General features: G+C 37.3%; 1 protein-coding gene across 4 annotated transcripts in view; it reads right to left on the bottom strand.

The window, feature by feature from the left end:
- The window catches only part of CDK14 (cyclin dependent kinase 14), a 315,608-nt gene that overhangs the window by 75,356 nt on the left and 220,594 nt on the right, over positions 1–19,658 (bottom strand). For all 4 annotated transcript variants that reach the window (XM_041408676.1, XM_041408674.1, XM_041408677.1 and 1 more), the window contains one exon: positions 15,375–15,423. In XM_041408676.1, coding sequence (XP_041264610.1) covers positions 15,375–15,423 — 49 coding nt within the window. The remainder of the gene's footprint in view (positions 1–15,374; positions 15,424–19,658) is intronic.

A 19,658-nucleotide genomic window follows, 5' to 3' on the forward strand; every position in this document is an offset into this window, starting at 1 on the left:
ATAAGTATTCACTGATATGGAATAGAGATGAAAATAACAGCGTCAGTGTTTGATTCCTTGGCATTGCTGTTAATGTCGATGTAGCAGAGGTCAGAGCCCCATTTAGAAAGCTGTGGAGGGAAGTTCACTCAGTGCATTCCAGGAAGGTAATGATAACCCTCACCTGTCTGAACGAATTCTCATTTGTCAGGTGCCCAGATGCCATGAGTTGGAAGGCAGCCAAGATGAACAGCATTTCATGAAAAAAGGTGAACGTAAAAAATGAAGGTTCTAACAATATAGACAACTAGGTTTTCTATTTTAATTAATATAGATTTAGCCCTAGGCATATAATGCCATATGCTTGGTAAATTTTTAAAAGAATTTACTGACCCAGTAGGTAAACCAAAATTATAGTTGCAGCTCCTGAACTTCTCAGAACAGAGAATTAAGAAGCTTAAACTGCTCATGAGTCAGATTAGACTTCAGAGACTCAGTTTGGTCACACCTAAGCTAGACAATGAAGTGATTCAACCTCTCAAGGCAATTCACTTTTGACAATAGCCATTATGCTCAATTACAACTTGATTATTTGTATGTGTCATCACCAAATGCAACTCAAGACAAAAACTTAGATATGAGTCTGTTTCTCCCTGACTCTTTTGCACTAGATTTGATGTGTTTCAGACGTATTACTGCATTTCTTCAAGAAAATGATGCTTGAGATTTCCAGCTTGGAAGGTCTGCTTCATAGAGGAAGCAGAACATTACCACCATTACAGAGCACACCACTTTAAAAAATTGAATTTGGTTGATTTGATGTTTAAAGGCTAAGCTGAAGGAGAACCAGTCAATGTACAACAGACCTAAAAGTATCCTGCATTCTGTGAGAGCTACCTGGGCTAGTAGCTCTTGCTCTGATGCCTCAGAATAAAAATGCTCAGCTATGAAACCTTCCAAAGAAACTCAGCACCAGCTATGGAGTGCTTTGGGCAGGAAGATTGCTTATACTGTTCATTGACAATACTGCAGACATTTTTCCTACTTGTTTCTTCCAATTCTGATGCAGAATAAGGTTTACATATAATAACATATGCTGGAGCATCAAATGAAGCAAGAAGCATGGAGTCTACATGGTAGACACTAAAGTGAAGAAGAATTTATTTAAACAGCAAACATAAAATGTACATGCAGTGATAACACACCGTAAGCTTTTGAGAATGTGATCACAAAACTTCCTTAATTCCTAGGAATTCTGAGATTGTATAGCCTAGGCAACATGACTGCTGGGTACAGTGTTTTGCTACTGTTTAAAACCAGAAGTAATGAAACTAGAAGAAGACTACCTTAAGTAATTCACATTATTTCACTCAGTTTTCAGCAGTTTCTCTTAGATATGGGTATTTCCCAGAAAAAGTATTTCCTAAGAAATTTTAATTAGAACATGCTTTACTATTTTGTCCCAGAAAGAATTTAGCAATTACTTCTTTTTGATTTTACATGCCACCACCAACCTATTTTAATTCTTTCATCATCCCAATTAGCCCAGTATTAAAGATACTAATTATGGAAGACATGGTACATTACTTACACCACAACAGACCACTACTGAATATGCCAGATTCATAGTTTACTGGAAGATCTTTGCTCTAAGTGCAATTAATGAAGAAAAACAACACAGTGGTGACATCTAGTCAGAAGCTTTTGATTATTCTGAAATTCTTTAAAGGGCGTGAATCTTCTGATCAAGGTGAATGTTTTTTAAAAGCTGCCTGTGTGCACCTCAGAAAGTTGAACAGAATAACCTTGGAAAATAAACAGAGCTAAAAATAATTGCTAACACCCCAATCATTTTATGAGCTATTATTTCACCAGAAAATGGAGAAAATATAACTTTAATCCTGAACAAAACTCTTCAAGGTTTATGTTCTCTATAAACCTTTCACTGAGAACTGAAAATATAAGTTAGTAATGCAGTAAATGCCCTAACAAATATATCAGATTTTTCACTTAATGCTTTTTACAGGCTTAAACCAAACGGAGTGAAAGAAAATCACCTTTTACAGTCTGACTCTTAAAGGAAGAATGCCTTTCTGTTATGCTTTTTAAAATAAGGCATGGTGAATTTATATCAACTTCAGTGAATCTTGGGGCATGATAAAAGGAAGAAAAATATAGCAGTGGAGTTAACATTCCATAGTATTCTTTCTTCACATATTTATTTCCTCACTGGCTGGACATAAGCAAAAAAAAAAAAAAAAAAAAAAAAAAAAAGAAAAGAGGGAATAAGCCCCCACCACCCCCGACATAGAAATAGCTGAATTAAACCTTTGGCACACAATGCAGTCAAAGCTCTTGTGCTTTTCCTCATGCCATCCTTGACAACCTGAATTGCTTCTCTCCAAATAAATCCATGCAAAAGATATTCTGAAGAAAAAGAAAAAAAAACAAGCTCTGATTTTCAAATTTGTCAACTGGGTGCACCCATTAGGGAAGTAAACAAAAGTCTTCCTTATTTTCCCTTATCCAGCTGTCTTCCTGGACTATTACCTTTAGAAAACAAACAAAGACAGAACTAAGTGCTAGTAAATAAATATTAATACTGCTCTATGAATCTCTACCCTTTTGTCTGATATTTTATCATCTTGGGTTTAAGAAGTTTTAATTTCATTCTAATGTAAATAAGAACTGGTTTGTTTGCTCAGTACTTCAACAAGAATTTGCTACAAGCATGCAGGCAGTGCCCTGAGAAGGGTGACCTTGCTTTAGTCAGTGAAGCCAAAGATCATTTATCAGAGTTAACCTACAAATCTGTCTTGCTGGGGCCTCAGATCCATCAACCACTTGGAAGCAGCTACTTGCCCTGTCCTCCTCCTGCTGCCTAAAACATTGCATGGGTCTGATCTTTTCTATTACTGTATACCTCTCAGCTAATAAAATATATTTTTGTGGCTATGGAACTAACAGGAGTACTTTGTATTTATTTATACAGCTCATTAAGGGCGGAGAGAGATTTGGAGGCAGAGAGAATGCCCCAAGCCTGGAAAGCTCAGGAAGACAGACCCCAGGCACATGCATGTATTTAACTTTATGCAGATGAGTTGCCTGGCTGAACCCAACGAGACTGAGCAATTATGTAAAAGCAGGCATCCTGGTCTTTCTGCAGTTATACTCCTAAGCTAAGGCACAACAGGGAAATGATGCAGAACTAGTAAATACTGAGAGGAAGAGACTGAAATGGTTGTAATGAGGGCATATGGGCAATATAGTCAAGCTATGCAGTCAAGAACACTTAATTAGGTATTATTATGTCTCTATTTAGACAGACTTACTAGAACTGCAGCTCCCTGACCCTCAGGCACTGGTTCAGGTGACATCACAAAAGAACACACCACCTTCACATCAGCTCTGTGGCGTGGAAAGCGCCATTCCTTCTCCAGATCCACTCTCCTGATTTAGCAGACCAATTTCTCTTTACATTAATGCAGATAGAAACCTTCTAAAGTGAACTTGAGGTCCTCTTTGAGTAGGAAGAACCAGTCAGGCTGAAAATCCATGTCTGACACCAAAGGCAGTAATACTTGTTAAGAGACAAATATGCTTGTGTTAATGTATGAACTTGACTTTGAACTTGAACTGGGGAAAAAAAGCCTGGGTTTCTTATGCAGGGACCACCATGAAAGGAGAAAACAGTGATCTCTCTAGTATGCAATTTGGAGAAAATGTAACATTATTTTGCACTTTTTTTTTTAAAGGGGAACATTACGTATCCACAGATACCTGTATTGAAGTGTCTTTCTAAAAAGTTGCATGAATTTAATATGTGTTTGTTTTTTGTCTATAAATATCTTGGAGGTGAATCAACATGTCACAAACTCCATCTATTTTAGCCACGAATTACTGAAATACATGGTTCTTAAGTGCCTATACTTATATATGTGTGAAGATGTAGTGCTGACACTCAGAAATTGGCTTGCAGTAGGGAAGAACTCAACCCTGAACTATTTTTGCAAATCCTATCCTGTCAAAGTATCATGAAAGAGAGATAGCTAAGCAGGGAGTTACTGCTATTTAGGCATAAATCAGCATAGGTGATTTAAGAACTAAAATCAAAATTTTTATCTATGAAAGTGACCACTAAAGGTCAGATTTCCCAAAGAGCCAGCTATCACTAAAAATTGACTGCCAGCAGAGCTGAGGCCACTTCTAACAACCAAAAAAAGCAAGTGGATTCTCAAAAGATATCGCACACATGGAATTGTGGAATCCATGAAGCTCTGGTCATGTGTGCCGTCATTGAATTGGATGGGCAGGTAAATAAACATCTGGGTCTCATTTTAGAGTGTTAAATGAATATTAAGCTTTTGCAAAAAAGCAGATATTTGAGGCTGACAAGTCCTAGCAGATTCCAAACTGAGAACAAGAGGCCTGGAATCAAGGACCACAAACAACTGATAAATTCACTATGTGGGCATAAGCCCATCTGATTCCCATAAAGGAAAGCAGCAGTTCTGAGTCTGCCTGAACTCTCTAGGGGACATGAGAAGGCTTAAATATGACAAAGAGATAACTGACATAAAAACAGGGAATAGGAGCTTTGTGAAGAAAGACAGGAAGAGGCAAAATTATTGAGGATTCTGAAAAGAATAAGAAGGGGCTCAAAAATGATGAAGTAAAATAGCCAGTGCTGGGATGAGAATGAAACAACACACAAAAAACCTCCAGAATTTACTGGTTGCTTGTTATATGATCTGAAGAAGGATGTTGATGAGGAGAGGATGTAAGAAGTCTATTATGATAATCAAGATCAGAATGACAAAGTTGGCTGAGAAGACAATAAAGTATATTGGAAAAGCTGGAAAGAAAAAAAAGGTAAAATGTATATATAAATCTGGATGCACAGGATAGGGATATTTCTTATTTTTCTTTTCCTAAGACTTTAGGCCTAAATGAAAAAGAATCCTAGCAGAACAGTCCAAGTAGGGAGCTTCACTAGGAATATGCTCAGGTGTGCACAGGGAATAGCAGGAATCTCTCTGCTGAAGACTTACTGCTGAATTGAATTCACAGGCCTAGTGAAAGAGCCTGACTGCTCAACTACTGAGTGTCCACAATGCCCCTGGATCATTTTGCCCATGTCAGCAGCATGCTCCAAACTCCCTCCTGGACACAGCCCAGGGAACAACTCATGCCAGGATCCATTCCCAAAATGCAGCAGGTTCTATGCTCCTACAAGCAATGAATGCCATGTGTCACACTAGAACACACAATTCCTATGGTCTGCAACATGTGTGTTACTTTATTCTGGAAATTTTGATTTAAAAACCTGAGGCTGAACAACCCCAAAATAATAACTGCAGCTGCAGCTGCATGGGGACCACATAAAGCCCAGAGGAGATGCATGCCCAAGTGTTACTTAGCACAGCTGTAGCCAAGGTCTGTCACATGGCCTCGGGGCCAGCAGATAGTCCCTGGCTCTGCTTTAGTTTGCAGTACAGACATGGGCTGTAGCTGACAGAAAAATGATATTCACCAAACACTATCTGTCAACATCTCAGGAAAATTCATGCCCTCATGGTTGCCGAATAAAGCTTGACTCAAGGGCACTGTAAGGATCAAATATGAAAGAAATAAAAGGAATGTAACAGTATTCTGCAAAAGTCATAATGCTGAAGGAAGGCCAATAATGATCCACAGCATGATTTTTTAATGTCAGGGAGATGAAATTAGTTTGGGGCACACCAAGAGCATATAGTAATAAATAGAACTTTAAAACTGCCATAAAATCTAACTGAAGAAGGCAATGCAAAAGTGATGGTCCATTCTCAACATGTAATGATGTCAAAGTGAAAAGCATAAATTTAACCTACTTTTACAAGATTTCCTTACCACAGACCACAGATAACCAAATATCCATACCACAGATATCCAAACAGTATCAATCTTTTAAAACTATTCTGTTTTCTCAAACAATAGGGATACAAAAGCACACAATACATTTATACGAACGTGACAGAAGTAAAAATTTTTCTTTTTCAATTTAAATTCTTCGCAGTAGGATTCTGAGTTTATAAATCCAACATGAAAAATTAGGTCCTTTATTCATTTGTATTTTCAGTCTCCCATTGAAGCAGTGATCATAAAACAAACACAGCTGGCATCTTTATTATTTTATTCACTGAAGGCTTTAGCTGGACAAACATCACAAAGATGGTGGCTGTTTTCATTGAATTTATGATCAAATATGCTCCAGCATAAGATCAACTCTGTTACATCAATTATTATGAGATGTGAATAATTTAACAGAAAGTTGTCTATTTGTAAATCAGATCTTAGGGATAGAAATTCAGCTGAGGTAGCAGCCAGTGGAAATACACTGTATTACAGAATTTAAAAGGATGCCAGCTTTTGTGAATCACATTTAGCGATTAACATTGGCACTTATATTTTGCTATTTAGTGAGCTGCTAATTCAGGCAAAAGATTTCAAAATCTTTTGAAATTTTATTTTAAATTTTAATTAAATTCATCTTCATCAGAGAAAAAATTAACTTTACCGATGCTTTTCAAAATTACAGAATATATTTCCTATAAAGGCTTAATTAAAACAATAAACAAACTACCATCAAAACATATTTTGGGGTTTTTTTCCATAGATTTTCACCAGAGTGTGTTGTTCAGCCTAATGCCAGGAGAGCTATAATAATTTTAACGCAGAATGTGTGCCTTAGGATATGGGATTGACTCAGTGCCTGAAAGAAAAAGGTCAGTTCCCTTTGGAACCACTTGCCTCTTTGCCCTCCAGCAATGACAGGTGCACCATCCCTGTGCTGAGGCTCGTTATTCACAGTGTGCTGCTGCAGATACATAATCTAACCTCTCTGATTTAATGCAGCAGCAGGGTGAGAGTCTCCCATCTTCCCATTTTGACATGGGCCAAGCAGGCACTGAACACATATACATGATGACCTGCTTGCAGCCAGCATCTTTCACAAATCCTCAAACAATTACTTAAAACTTAGCTAGTTCATTTAAAGAAATGACTAAATTTAAGTATTAAACTGTTTGGCTAGCAAATAACTTAAAGGTATGAAAAAAAATCACAGTTTTCACCAGTCTCCTACAATGATAGGTGTTTCTCTGTCACACTAGTTTAAAAAAAAAAAAAAAAAGAAGAAAACCTGCACGAAAAAACAAAAATTCTCATTTCTCTATTTGGCAGGCAAGATGTCAGAAATATTTAGACAGATACATGAGGCAACACAACCGGAAATGCAGGAAAGGAAGTGATTAAGATTTTCTTGAATGAATTTTGAGAGACAGTCAGAGGAGATGCTCATGAATGGCAATACCTGAATACCAGTGATCTTGCCACGGAAAACATGGTGGTCAAAATTACACTAAAATCCTCACATGAAATCCTCATAAAAGTCAGTATTTGCCTAAGGCAAAGATAGTTTATGATGTTTATATCACTGCAGAAATCTTAACTGTTGTCATAAGTCTGGCTGGCAACAGAGATGAACAGTATGAGTTCTGAGATTGGCTTAAACCATCTGCAGGGGTGACAAAACCCAGGAACATTATTCATATTTTTATACTTACTGCCTGTCTGCATCATCTCTCAAAATTATCTATGTTTCTGATTCCCTAAGATGAGAATCAAAGGAACTGTTCAGTTAAAGAAAAATTATCTGCAATACAAACAGCAGAGGATAATATCAAGCCACATAATCCAAGAGCAGTTGCTTAGCACTAAGCACTTTTGAATGCCAATCCAGTTCTCAAGTTGCCTATCATTCTCACTCTCCTTTTGGAAAGATCTCACCTTTAATGGCTACATGCAAATAATGAGAGAGCCAGCAGCAAGGTCTACTTTATTTATATGATTACCTTAACAGTATGTCTTTAATTCCTTATACAAATATTTTTAAAACATATCTCAGAGACTCAGTTTTGTCAGCAATGTCATTATTTGGAGAAGGGAGGTTTCAGCAGATAAGCCAACAGCACAGAACTCAAGCAAGAGGGTAGAATTCAGAATGTGAGGATATAATGATGCCTGGTGCCTCTGACTAGAAAGTATTAGACTTCAAACCAAGAAATGAACACAGACACCATGGCAGCATATGAGTAACAGACTACCAGAAACATAATTCTGAGAAATTAATAAAACATTGGCATGCAGAAATGCAAGAAGAAAGAACAACTGGAAACATCTGAAGAGCTTATCAGAAGGTACTCAAAAACATTAATGAAGAACATACACTGAAAAAAAAGTCATACGTGGAAACACCAAATAAACATGTCTACCTGATATATGTCTCAATATCCGAAGGAATTCTTAAGGAATAAGTGAGGATAGCAAACAAATGTAAGGCATCCTTCAAAAGTCTTTCCAGAACTTCTACACAAGAGTAGCCAGTTCTTTTTCCTCATTTCTCTTCATGGGCTTATTACTGAAGATATGCTACTGTAACACTATCTAATTTTGTTCTGCATTCTAAAGTATGGTAGTAGACTTAAAAAAAATACAAATATATGCCCATACGTCCTTTCTGGTTTTCAAATAAGGAAAGCTTGGCAAATATTTGTTGGACACTGACACACAATATAGAAGGAAAGTACAGACAGCAGAAACAAAAGACAATATGGACGCAAAATTAGATTTCAGAAGAAATAAGAAAAAATGGCAATCAAAAGAAGAGGTGACTAATGAATAAGACATCATATAAATTATTTTTTTAAAGTGGACTTAATAATTGGTGGAACAAAACAACAAAAGATAACGTTTGATGCAATTTCTATTAAAAAATCTTGCTCTGTAGATGAACTCCAAAGACCTGGGGTGTGATACACTATCTCAAACACTGAAACTGGCTGCCAGACCATAAGCAAAGGGTAATGATGAGTGGCAATGTGCTGAGTTGGAAGGGAAGTGTCCAGCTGTGTGCCAGAGGGATTAGCGTTAGTCACAGTTTTATTTAACATCTTTATTAATGATCTGGACTAAGGGATACCCTGCATACTGAATCAACTCTTAGATGATGCTAAATGCTGAAATAACCACAAAAGACAAAGACATTAGTATAAAGAAACTAACAGTAATGAGACGTGGGCAAAAAAGCTAAAAACAAGATGGAGCATAGAACACTACAAACAGTGATTTCCACAGAAAAATAACCTCAAATATGGATAGGTCCAGAGTTAACAATGCCAACAAACTCTAGTCCAATGCCAGATACTGAATTAAATGCTGCAGAAAACAACAAGGAGCATCCATGTACATTGGGGCTGTATTTCCACTGCCGTCATGGATGGGAAAAGGCACAGGGCAGTAATTTTAGTAATGAAGCAGCATCGAGTTATTAGTACTCTGAAACAAAAATGACAAAAGCTTTTGTGGTGCAGTTTAGGAGGCTTATTAGTATTTTTAACTGGGGCAAGAGGATGTAACACAAAACCTAAAGCTTAGCAACACAAAAGAGGGGGAATTTAGAATAAAGCAAGAATAAATTGACTGTCAGGATAAACACAGTATCAATGAGGTCTCTTAGGAATAGTCTTCCCGCTAGGTTTGAAAAGGTATAACATTATAGCACTTTGCGGTTGCTCCAATTTGAAAGAAAGATTGGAATATAAATCAGAAAGGATTTTTCAGCTCGGCGAAAGGATAAGTGGAGAAACGGCGGCGATGTTTCTCAGCGCTTGGCTCCAGTCGGCATCCCGTAATTCCGCACCGCGAGCTGGCAATCCCCGCGGCGCGCTGGGCTCAGCCCCGCGCGGAGCTGCGCGCACGCCAAACAGCGCCAAGTGGGCGCAGGAAAAGGCGCTTATGTCAAAACGAGCAGCTTCCACCACCCCGAAATTAATTTATAATTAATAAAAATTAATGTTACCGTTTAAACGGCAATGAATTAATTAATAAACCCCGCTAAGCAGAGAAATAAACAACAAACGGCGCCGCTGGGCTGCGGGCGCCCCCTGGCGCGGGCAGCGCGGCACTGCAGCGGCGCGGGGGAGGGGCCGAGCGACCCCGCCTTCCATCGCGGGGATGTCGCGACATGACTGCCCAGAGCCCGCCTTCCACCGCGGGGATATCGCAACATGACTGCCCAGAGCCCGCCTTCCACCGCGGGGATGTCGCGACATGACTGCCCAGAGCCCGCCTTCCATCGCGGGGATGTCGCGACATGACTGCCCAGACCCACCTCGAGCAACAGCCTGTTCATGGGAAGCAGGAGAAAAAACCTGAAAATACAAAATGCTCTCCGTTTCCAGTGCAGCAGTATCGCTGCAGATCTTCAGGAGGCAGAGGCAGGTTTATGTGCCTATTTCCAAATACTTCCAAAACCTCTTTTCATCGTGTCTGCAGTATCCACCCCTGCTCTCCCAGCGAGATCCGTGGCTCCTCCGGGCCCCAGCACCCCAGCGATGCGCTCGAGTGCACACAGAGCACACAGCCAGCCCACCTCTGCTCGGTACTGCCTGAAATCCTTATTGCTTCTTGGGTTATCCATCAGAAAGGTTTCTGCAACCACAACACTAAAGCTTTTTTGTTTCTATTGTGCTGGAGAGCTTGAGTATTCCTCCAGTGCTATTACGGACTATGTTACAATGAGCAACGCTGGTGAAGGGACAGCAGGCGAAGAGATAAAAGTGACAATTAGAAGAGCACTTTTTCTTTAATCAAAACCCAGCTAAGGCAAAGATTTTCTCTAAAATCCAAATAACAGAATCCCAAGCCAAAACTGCTTCCCAAGTCTCAGCTTTAAGCAATTCCTTGAAGAAATTCTTGAAACAAAATACAGACTCCAGCTACATGGGCTTGTCTCTATTCACTCCCTTTGCTTTCTTCAGGAAGTTTTCACTGAATAACAGTCCCAAAATAGGTCAGTCCACCCTGGAATGCAACTTTTAAACACCCTGGCCTCAGAAAGGGAGGCCTCAAGTACAGAGGCCATCCTGTTAAAGGAAGAAATCCTCAGCAGTGGGACTGGTTGTGAGAATAAAGTGTTATTTATATAATAAATAAGCCATGTTGGGGAATGACAAAGTACTAGTCCTATTTATGCAGAGCAGAATTTGTTTTCAACTGCACCTTTTCTTTCCAACTTAATTTCTCACAATACAACCCATTATGGCAGAAGGATTTGAAAAAGCTTTTTATATCCTACCAAATATACACAAGGATAATTAGTTCTCTTTTGTTATTCTTCTGTAAGGGTTTATTATTGTGGAGAAGCTTTTGCAAATTGAAAGAGGTTGCATTGCATTCTGGAGGCAGAGCTGTTCTTAGTTTTTATTGTGTAGAGATAATTGAACAGAAAAGTTCAGGAAAAAAAATAGTGGAAATATAATTCATTGTGAACTCTATAAGAAGATCAGATTACCACATCTTAGTTCTTTTTAGGTCAGTATTTTATAATTACATTCCACAGTATGTTATGTCATGCTATGTAGGTGAAGCGTCATACTAGATAGAAGCAAACATCAATGCAAGTTTTGTTTCTTAACTTTATAAGCATTACCACAAAATGTATAGATTCCATCTTGTCTAGTAAATACGGTGTCTATATTCTTTAAGTAGTTTGACATCCAGTAAAGAAATTCAGTGTTAAAGTCTCCAAAGAACTCCATTTACTGTAAGTGAAAGTTATATTATTTGCCTCAAACACTTCCCAAAAGTAGCCTCTAATATTAACCAATTCTATTTTAAGAATTTAAGGGATCTGACTTATATAATGATCCTGCTAGGTTTCACTTTATCATTAAGTTGTTAAATTCCATGCTTTTACATAATTTCCAGTTAAACCAGGAATTAAATGTAATTGACTTGTATCCAATATCTTTCCATCATCTTGCTCTGCCTTTAAAATCATCTTGTGGAAGCTGATGTTGGTCAGGTGCAATTATTTTGCCCTGAAACTACTGTGTGTGACTTTTGGGAAGGTTTGGGGTTGGAGTTTTCTGCCTCTCTTCCTTTGGCCTTACAGATGTGAAGCTGGCTCTGTAGATACTGGAAGAGTGTTATTCTTCCTCCTACTAAACTCCCCTTATACAAATTGAATTAAAATGTACATTTTTGAGGTAAAAGCCTCTTTGAAAGCTTCTAAACCCATATTCCCACCCTTACATGCCATGACCTCCAAATGTATATATAAACAAGATCAAGGATCAGCCTGTGCCTGAACAATGAAACAGGAGATAGTGAAACTTCATTGTGTTTAGAAAATTAAAGCTGTTCTCTTCCAATCCAGGAGCATGCAGTTCAGTGTCACTGCTGTACAGTTTCTATGTGAAAATTCTTTAATATTTTTGCATTACAATTCCTCCCCTATAAAATGGGACTTTGCATCAATAGAAGTTTAAGCATACATGTAAATCCTTACAAGACCATAAACATTGCTTTTAAGGTGTATCTTTCAAAACTACTACGATGTTGTGAGGAAGGAAATCTGTACCAAAACCAATGCATATTTAAAAACAAAAGGCTGTAGGTTTTTATCCCCATTTTAGGTCTCATGTTCATTGCCCCTAAAATAATTATGTACGTGACATATTTTGTGTCACCAAAAATCTTCCACAAATTAAATCAGGAAGTTAAAAATATTTTTTTAATTTAAGACTGGAGACTGCTGCTTTTTGAAATGTGATAAGAAAGAAAGAAAATTTCTGGAATGAATCAGTCTGTCCATGTGTTAAGTTTTACAGCTGGATTACAAACCCTTGGGAATATGATGTCTATAAGGGAAATGTTTATACATCCTTAACTACAGCTGTGCAAGCAAACAGCCCTCTAATACAGCACACAGATAAAGATTTACACTGGAAAAAGAGAAAGCCCTTCACATTTCAAATGTAAATGATACATAATTTTGAGGCACTGAATATTTCCTATTATAGTAGAAATACCCGTATGAAGCACTGAACTGTATGTATTGTCATTGCTTTCAATCCCTTCATTTATGCTGAAAAATTGCAAATCCTTTATGTACAGAGCATGAAAATGTATAAATATTTTTGAAGAGGTTTCATAGAATTTAAAAAGCTCTGGTCTTATTTGAGTCAGCCTGTGATGTGATCAGAACTTGTGTCAATTATGAAATCTCAGAGACTGAAGCTGTTTTAAGCAAACTGGGTTTTGTTCTTTTTTGTGGTATTTTATGAAAAGAGAAATTTCATGCAGTAGTCTCGAAGGAAATATAAGACAGCAACTTTTCAAATTCAAACCAATTGTTGTACTTATTAATACATAACTGCTGTATTTTAATAGTCTAACTGCTGTTAAAATACAGAAAAAAGACTTCAGTCCAGGCCTGCAGGATGGATGGAATAGCATGCCAGTGTCTATTCATGTTACTTAGGCAAATATATGCCTCCAAGCAAACACATTCAAATCAATATTAGTTTCCTTGTCCTTCTTTCCCAATCCAGATTTAATTGCCTGTGTTGTAATATAATTGCTTCTTCCAAGCTTTTGGATTTCATTAACTACTTTTAAAGAAAAAATCAACTTGCAATTTTTTTTGATTGTAAAAGGACAGGATACAGGCCATTACAGTGATTTAATTTTTAAAAGGAAAGCTGTGACTTTTAGGAAATTGAATTGTATTCCAAGCAGTAAGATTGAGGTACAGTCAAACATTCTATGATGCCTGCAATATCACAACTGACAAAATGATCTGAGATATTTACGAAAGCCAAATACGAGTTAATCTTCCTGTTGTTCCCTCTGCAGCAAACAGGAGATGGCCTTGTCCATGAAAGCCACCAAATTAGGGCCCTATATTGAACTGGACAAGCCAGGAGCTTTTCTGTAGACTACTGAAAGTCAATTAATGCAGGCTAGTGTAATTTAACCTTTGTGGAGGCCTGAACTGGATTCAGTGCCAGCTGTATTTCTCACTGCAGGAATTAGGAAGTTGCTGCTGACCAAGGAGCAGCCAGTAGTACTGCAAAGTGGGACACAGGGCCATGGAAGATGCCTGGCACCACAGAGGGACAGGCTTTGACTCAAAGGACAAACATTGATAGTATTGCATTCAACAACTAATACCAACATATTTTACCAACAATCCTGCTATATTAAGAGATTATTCCTCCCTCAATTGTCAACCACAATTTCAAAAGGTGGGATGGGGATTTTTTTTGTAGCTTTTGTTGTTGTTGTTTGTGTTTTGTTTTGTTTGTTTGTTGTTGTTTTAAATTACAACAGTGGACCAAATGGATTTGGGAAAGAGCAGATAGAGAAAAAATTAATAGAATGGCAAAGTGAATATGAACTTGATCACATTTTAGAAAAGTGACCGTGGTATGGATTTTGCAGGTGTAGACGCATTTCATTGCTAATAAATAAGGATATTGAAAAAGAATTTGGATTTCTACTCTATTAATAACTTTTTTGTCCTTTACAATAAGGAAGCTTCTTCACCAAAACATTTTGTATCTTCAATTTCTGTGGTGAACTTGGAGATGTTACAGTCTCCTGCTGATTAATCTCTTGAATTCCCTGGTAAATTACCAACAAGACAGCCAGTTAGTAGCAAAAATAAAATTTTTAATTAGTACCAGAAAGAAAACAGCAATGTTGGTACAGCAAAGGCTTAGCCTTGCTGCAAAACTTTTTGTCAAAAGAGAATGGAGAAAAATTCTAACAGGTTTTCTGGAAAGACAACTTGTTGACATAGATTAAATCATCCAATTCAAACTCTGTATGCTTTCTTCAAAATGTAAAAGCTATTAATTGCTGAAGACATTGCAGTTCAAATATCCTGTCTACAAAGATTCTACATGTGCTGAGAAACTTTTTAGCAAACTTTACACAGATGATAATTTAGAATATTGCTAGTAGTGTGGTATTCAATCTGAATGCTCATCAGGTAACCTTTCTGGACTTTGAGCATGATACCTTTATACCAATGTCCATCTGATATAAATATGACCAAATTCAGGAAACATTGAAAGGCAAAAAAAAAAAAAAAGTGTGGTGAATTTACACTGACTTTTTCATTCATAATTAAGATTACAACAGTATGGTCAGCAGCTCACAGCAGTGACCAGATGGACCTGGCAACAGGGGATGATCATGTGGAAACAATACTCAAAAGTGGATTAGAAACACATAATTTAAAAGTTTCCTAATTTTTATAGACGAACAAGAGAAAACAAGATTCAAAACTGATGGCCCAAAGCAATAACACAATATTTCTCCATGAGATCAATACACTTGCTAACACCCCCAAGAAAATACTATGCTAAGCAGTTTCTTCCTATTTACAAGTAACTGGCAATTCAAATATGGCTTATTTTAAAAGAATGGAGCCATTCTAAGTTAGATATGATAACGTCAGTATACCCTTGAAGAGTCAAAAATGCAATTAAAAAAATACTTACTTATTCCATGCTTGTCTGAGGTTTTTAGGGCTGTACTGTGTAAACCGTTCTGTAAGAAAAAGGGATATATTCAAATACTGCACTAAACTCAGGATTTATTAAAAAAAATATTTATTTACTGTCAATTTTTATAATTTCATAATTTCTATGTATCTTCTGCAACTCAAGTCCTAAGACAAGGAAAGAAAACTAACCTATGAGCAACTGCCATACAAACAGAGGAAAAAAATACCAAAACAAAACACCAAAACCAAAAAATCCCCCAACTTGTTAAACAAAATCAAACCGAACCAGCTCATTTACTGTGGCATCACCAGAAATGGAAAGTTTTACAATTATTTCTAAAGTAGTTTTCCCCTGCTATGGGAATAAAAGAAGCCTGAAATCAAGTATTTTTTTCTTCTTCATGGCAAATACAATCCTCTACAGCCTCACTGTCATATTTTTATGCTTCTCAGGATGAGTAAGAGTAAGTGTGGGTCTCTATGACACACAGGGGCACACAGAACACGGTGGTCACATAAGAGTCCATTTTCTAAAGAATACATATAAATAACGAGCAGAAGTAACAAGTACAATGACAATTTATTTACTCCAACATTAAGTTCTTCACTTCAGCTAGAAATATTTTTGCAATCCCATCCAAGAATGTGCTTGATGTAGGACTAGTAGGACTCTAGCTGAAAAAGGAAGATGCTATGTAAGCTGCTGCAGAAATGAAGGGTCAGTCCTTCATTAGCCTCTTGAACAGGAGCTAAGTGCCTCTCAGGAAGCAAAAAACGAGTTCAGCTGGAGAACAGAGCAACATTTTCCATGGAGACTAGTTGCCCAAAAATCCTGCTATGCAGACTGGTACTCACCCTGGCCAACTACCCTAGTTTGATTGCATTAGTTGGTGTGTAGAAGTTCTAATCTCACAAAATACTCCATAAAATCTAAAAAAAAATTTTAAAAAATTGCTTCCTCCCCAGCTGTGTGCATGACATTTAGTGACACCCGTTGTACAGTTGCAATAGTATTTTATATTTATATATATATATGCACACAGATATGCATGTATATAACTGTGAAAAACAGCTGTAAATGTAACTTCAAAGGAAATTTCAAATTTCTGTATTTGTATATTTACTTGCATCATTTCTAAAGTTGTCATGTACACTTCATACACAGTCAGTTCTAAAGATGCCAATACCAAGGCAGAAGCAAATTCCTAGCATCAATGTGGATGCTTTGATTTTCTTTGTTATACCTATTTTTTAGGTTTTTTGCCCCTTTAACTAAAAAAGAACAGATGCAGAAACTTCAAATCTCATTGAATTCACTATTGGAAGCTACTGATAATCAGCAGGCCTGCAAACTGTGTCTGTGGACCACTTCACATTTACAAGTTTTGTTGCTTTAACCATACTGATGCAGTTAAAGAAATTAAATCACTCAGTTTTTTATACATGACTATAACCCTTCAATTTTAGTTTGTAAATAGGAATTAAATACGTATATGGAAACAGATACCTATAAAAATTGGAAAAAAAATAAAGACTCTCTATATTAAGTAAATTGTCCAACCATAACACTGTCAATTCATTTACAACAAGGGACTGAAAAATAAAATGCATCTAGACAGTGCTGTGTAATAGCATGTCTGAGATACACATAGGAGTTCAGCTAATAAACTGCAAATTTGCACATTAATCTGTTTTGGTGCAGGAAAATTCTGTGTGGAAAGAGAATTGAACTGACTTGAAGCAATGCTGAAAAGGTAACCTGGACCTAGAGAGAAACAGATTTTGATTTTATCTATCATTCTGCAATATGTTTTGGTCAGATACTGAGCTGGTTCAAACTGGCACAACAACACTGACTTCAGCAGAGCTACATCCACTTAGGACATTTGAGAAGTATCATATACAACATATTTTACTGACCAGAATATCTGGTGTTTATTTTAATCAATTTAAGCTATTTTTTACTGTGGGAGGAAAGCCCCAAAGTTAACCACTTGGCCAAGTTGCTTTAAGGCTTTAATGCCCAAAGATCTGTTCCAGTTCTGTAAAAAACCTGGAAAACTATTGCTATGTCAGATGATTCTTTACTGAAAAAATGATACACTGGAACCAGTTATGTAAATGCTGTAAGGGAGACACATGAGCAAAGCAAACTTCTCAAAGGGATCTTCCTTTGCTGCCTACAGTTCCAATCTAAACAACGTTTAAAGTACCTTATACATTTATCAGGCAGGGAGAGGGAAAACTGGGGGGAAAGACATGGAGAGGGCAAAACCCTGTCCATAGAGAGGCAAATGTTTAATCCATAGTCCTTAATTTTAAACTCCATTGAATATGCTGTGGCTTCTCCTAACTATTGGTATCAACTCTTCCCTCTCTACCCAAGCAGGTTAGAGGCTGCTTTCTTCATGTGCTTTATACAGAAAGGAACACACATTGATAAAATGCTCACATTTTTCTACATAATTTTGTGGTCATGGCTCCAACCAGAATCTTACTAACTTTCATGGACAAGATAATTAGATGGGACTATTGTGTTAATTAAGCCCAGCTCCATGTATGTGCCAGCCATAGTTTTTTTCTGAATTCATCCATTAGAGAATAAAAATGCAGTGAAACCAGCTGATTTTGGTTTCAGAGTTGCCAGAACAGAGATGCTACAATAATCTTGTCCTTGAGCTCCTCCACCATGGTGCAGTTTTTCAAGTCCTGAACTATGAAACCACAAAATTATATAACTAAAACCACCAAACTTGCCATCCCAAGCAACAAAAGAGGTAACTTAACTTCAAAATTTTAATCTTAGTGTCTCTTGATTGTGCTGAATTTATCACAGAACCAGAATTCAGTCTCACAATTCCACCCCCAAGTTTGTTTCTGAGTCAATTTTCAGAGTGAACAAGTCTCACTCACCTGCATGAATACCTCAGCCCTTTACTGCTCCATGGATGCAATAAAACCAAATCTAAAGCTATACATCTCTGACTGTGACCAACTGCACAAAATTACATTCTACAACACTTTCAAGCATATAGCTTTGATATTTGTTTTCTCAGAAGCTACCACTGATATGTTCATAAAGAACAGTAATATATAAGTCTGGATATGAGACTGGGAATTCTGCAGAATTACCGTGAATGCTCCCCCACAAAAGAAATCTTTGCCTGAATTACTGAGAGGCAACAGTACTGGCAATCACAATCTCAGTCCAACATTGTGGAAGAAACCCTGGATAGCAAAAACTTAATTCCTCTCCCTCAGAACTGAAAAGCAAATACACACAAGTGAAAATTTCATGCAGACACTCACATGATCACCCCCACAGGCATCCTCCAGCACATGCACACCACTCTCAAGAATACAAGGTGCACCATCTTGCTGAGGCAGCTGCTCAATCTCATCAGGCTGAGATTAAAGAAATATGAAAAACTGTATGCTTACAGATCAGGATTTGATCTCAGACGTATTTTGAATTTTTATAGTTCAAATTGTAGGCATATATACTGGAGTTCAAATATCCTTACATTATTATTCTTAAATGTGTTTTTGTTTTTTTGGGTTTTTTTTTGTTTTTTGTTGTGTTTTTTTTTTTTTAATAAAAACTCTAGAAGGCCAACACAGTAAGCACACCTGAAATTTAAAGTAAAAATTGTGATTTTAATTTCCTTTACACAAACACTTCAATATTCAGATGCAAAAACTTCAACAAATTCAGGAAACAAAATTTGATCCTCTGCATTTTTATCCCAAATATCATCCTCACTACCAGTTATGTCTCACTGTTACAGGGTTGGCTTTTCACCTAAGAGTGAAAAGGGTACTGTATTTCACCTAGCAGAAGGTGAATTTTTGCTTATGTGAAACAAAAGAAGGAACAGATTTTTAGTTTAGTTTAAATAGCACAGCACCTTAGAGTGTTTCCAATTTCTTCTTAGAAGTGGCATGTCCACAATTAAATGCAGTGTAAAGAGATCCCTGTATAGGACTACCTAAATAAGAGCTAACATAGAGCTAGCTGGAAAGATGGAACATAATTTTTTTTCTCAGAATGTCCAAGAATATCCAAAAGGACTAGGCTGACATGTCCCTTCCACAGCCTCAGAACCAGCAGAGAAGCAAGACTCACTGCTCAGACATGGTGAGTGGGGCAGCTACACAAACATTCTTCTGGCAGCACAAGGATCTAAGCTGCTCTTTGCTTCAGGCCTTGCAGCACAGCTTACTCAATGCCTCCTTTGCCAAGGAAGTTTTTGGGACTCTGCCCCACAAACAGTAGCAT

This window comes from Onychostruthus taczanowskii, unplaced genomic scaffold (genome assembly GCF_017590055.1).
Source record: "Onychostruthus taczanowskii isolate IOZ18803 unplaced genomic scaffold, ASM1759005v1 scaffold3, whole genome shotgun sequence".
Taxonomy (NCBI): domain Eukaryota; kingdom Metazoa; phylum Chordata; class Aves; order Passeriformes; family Passeridae; genus Onychostruthus; species Onychostruthus taczanowskii.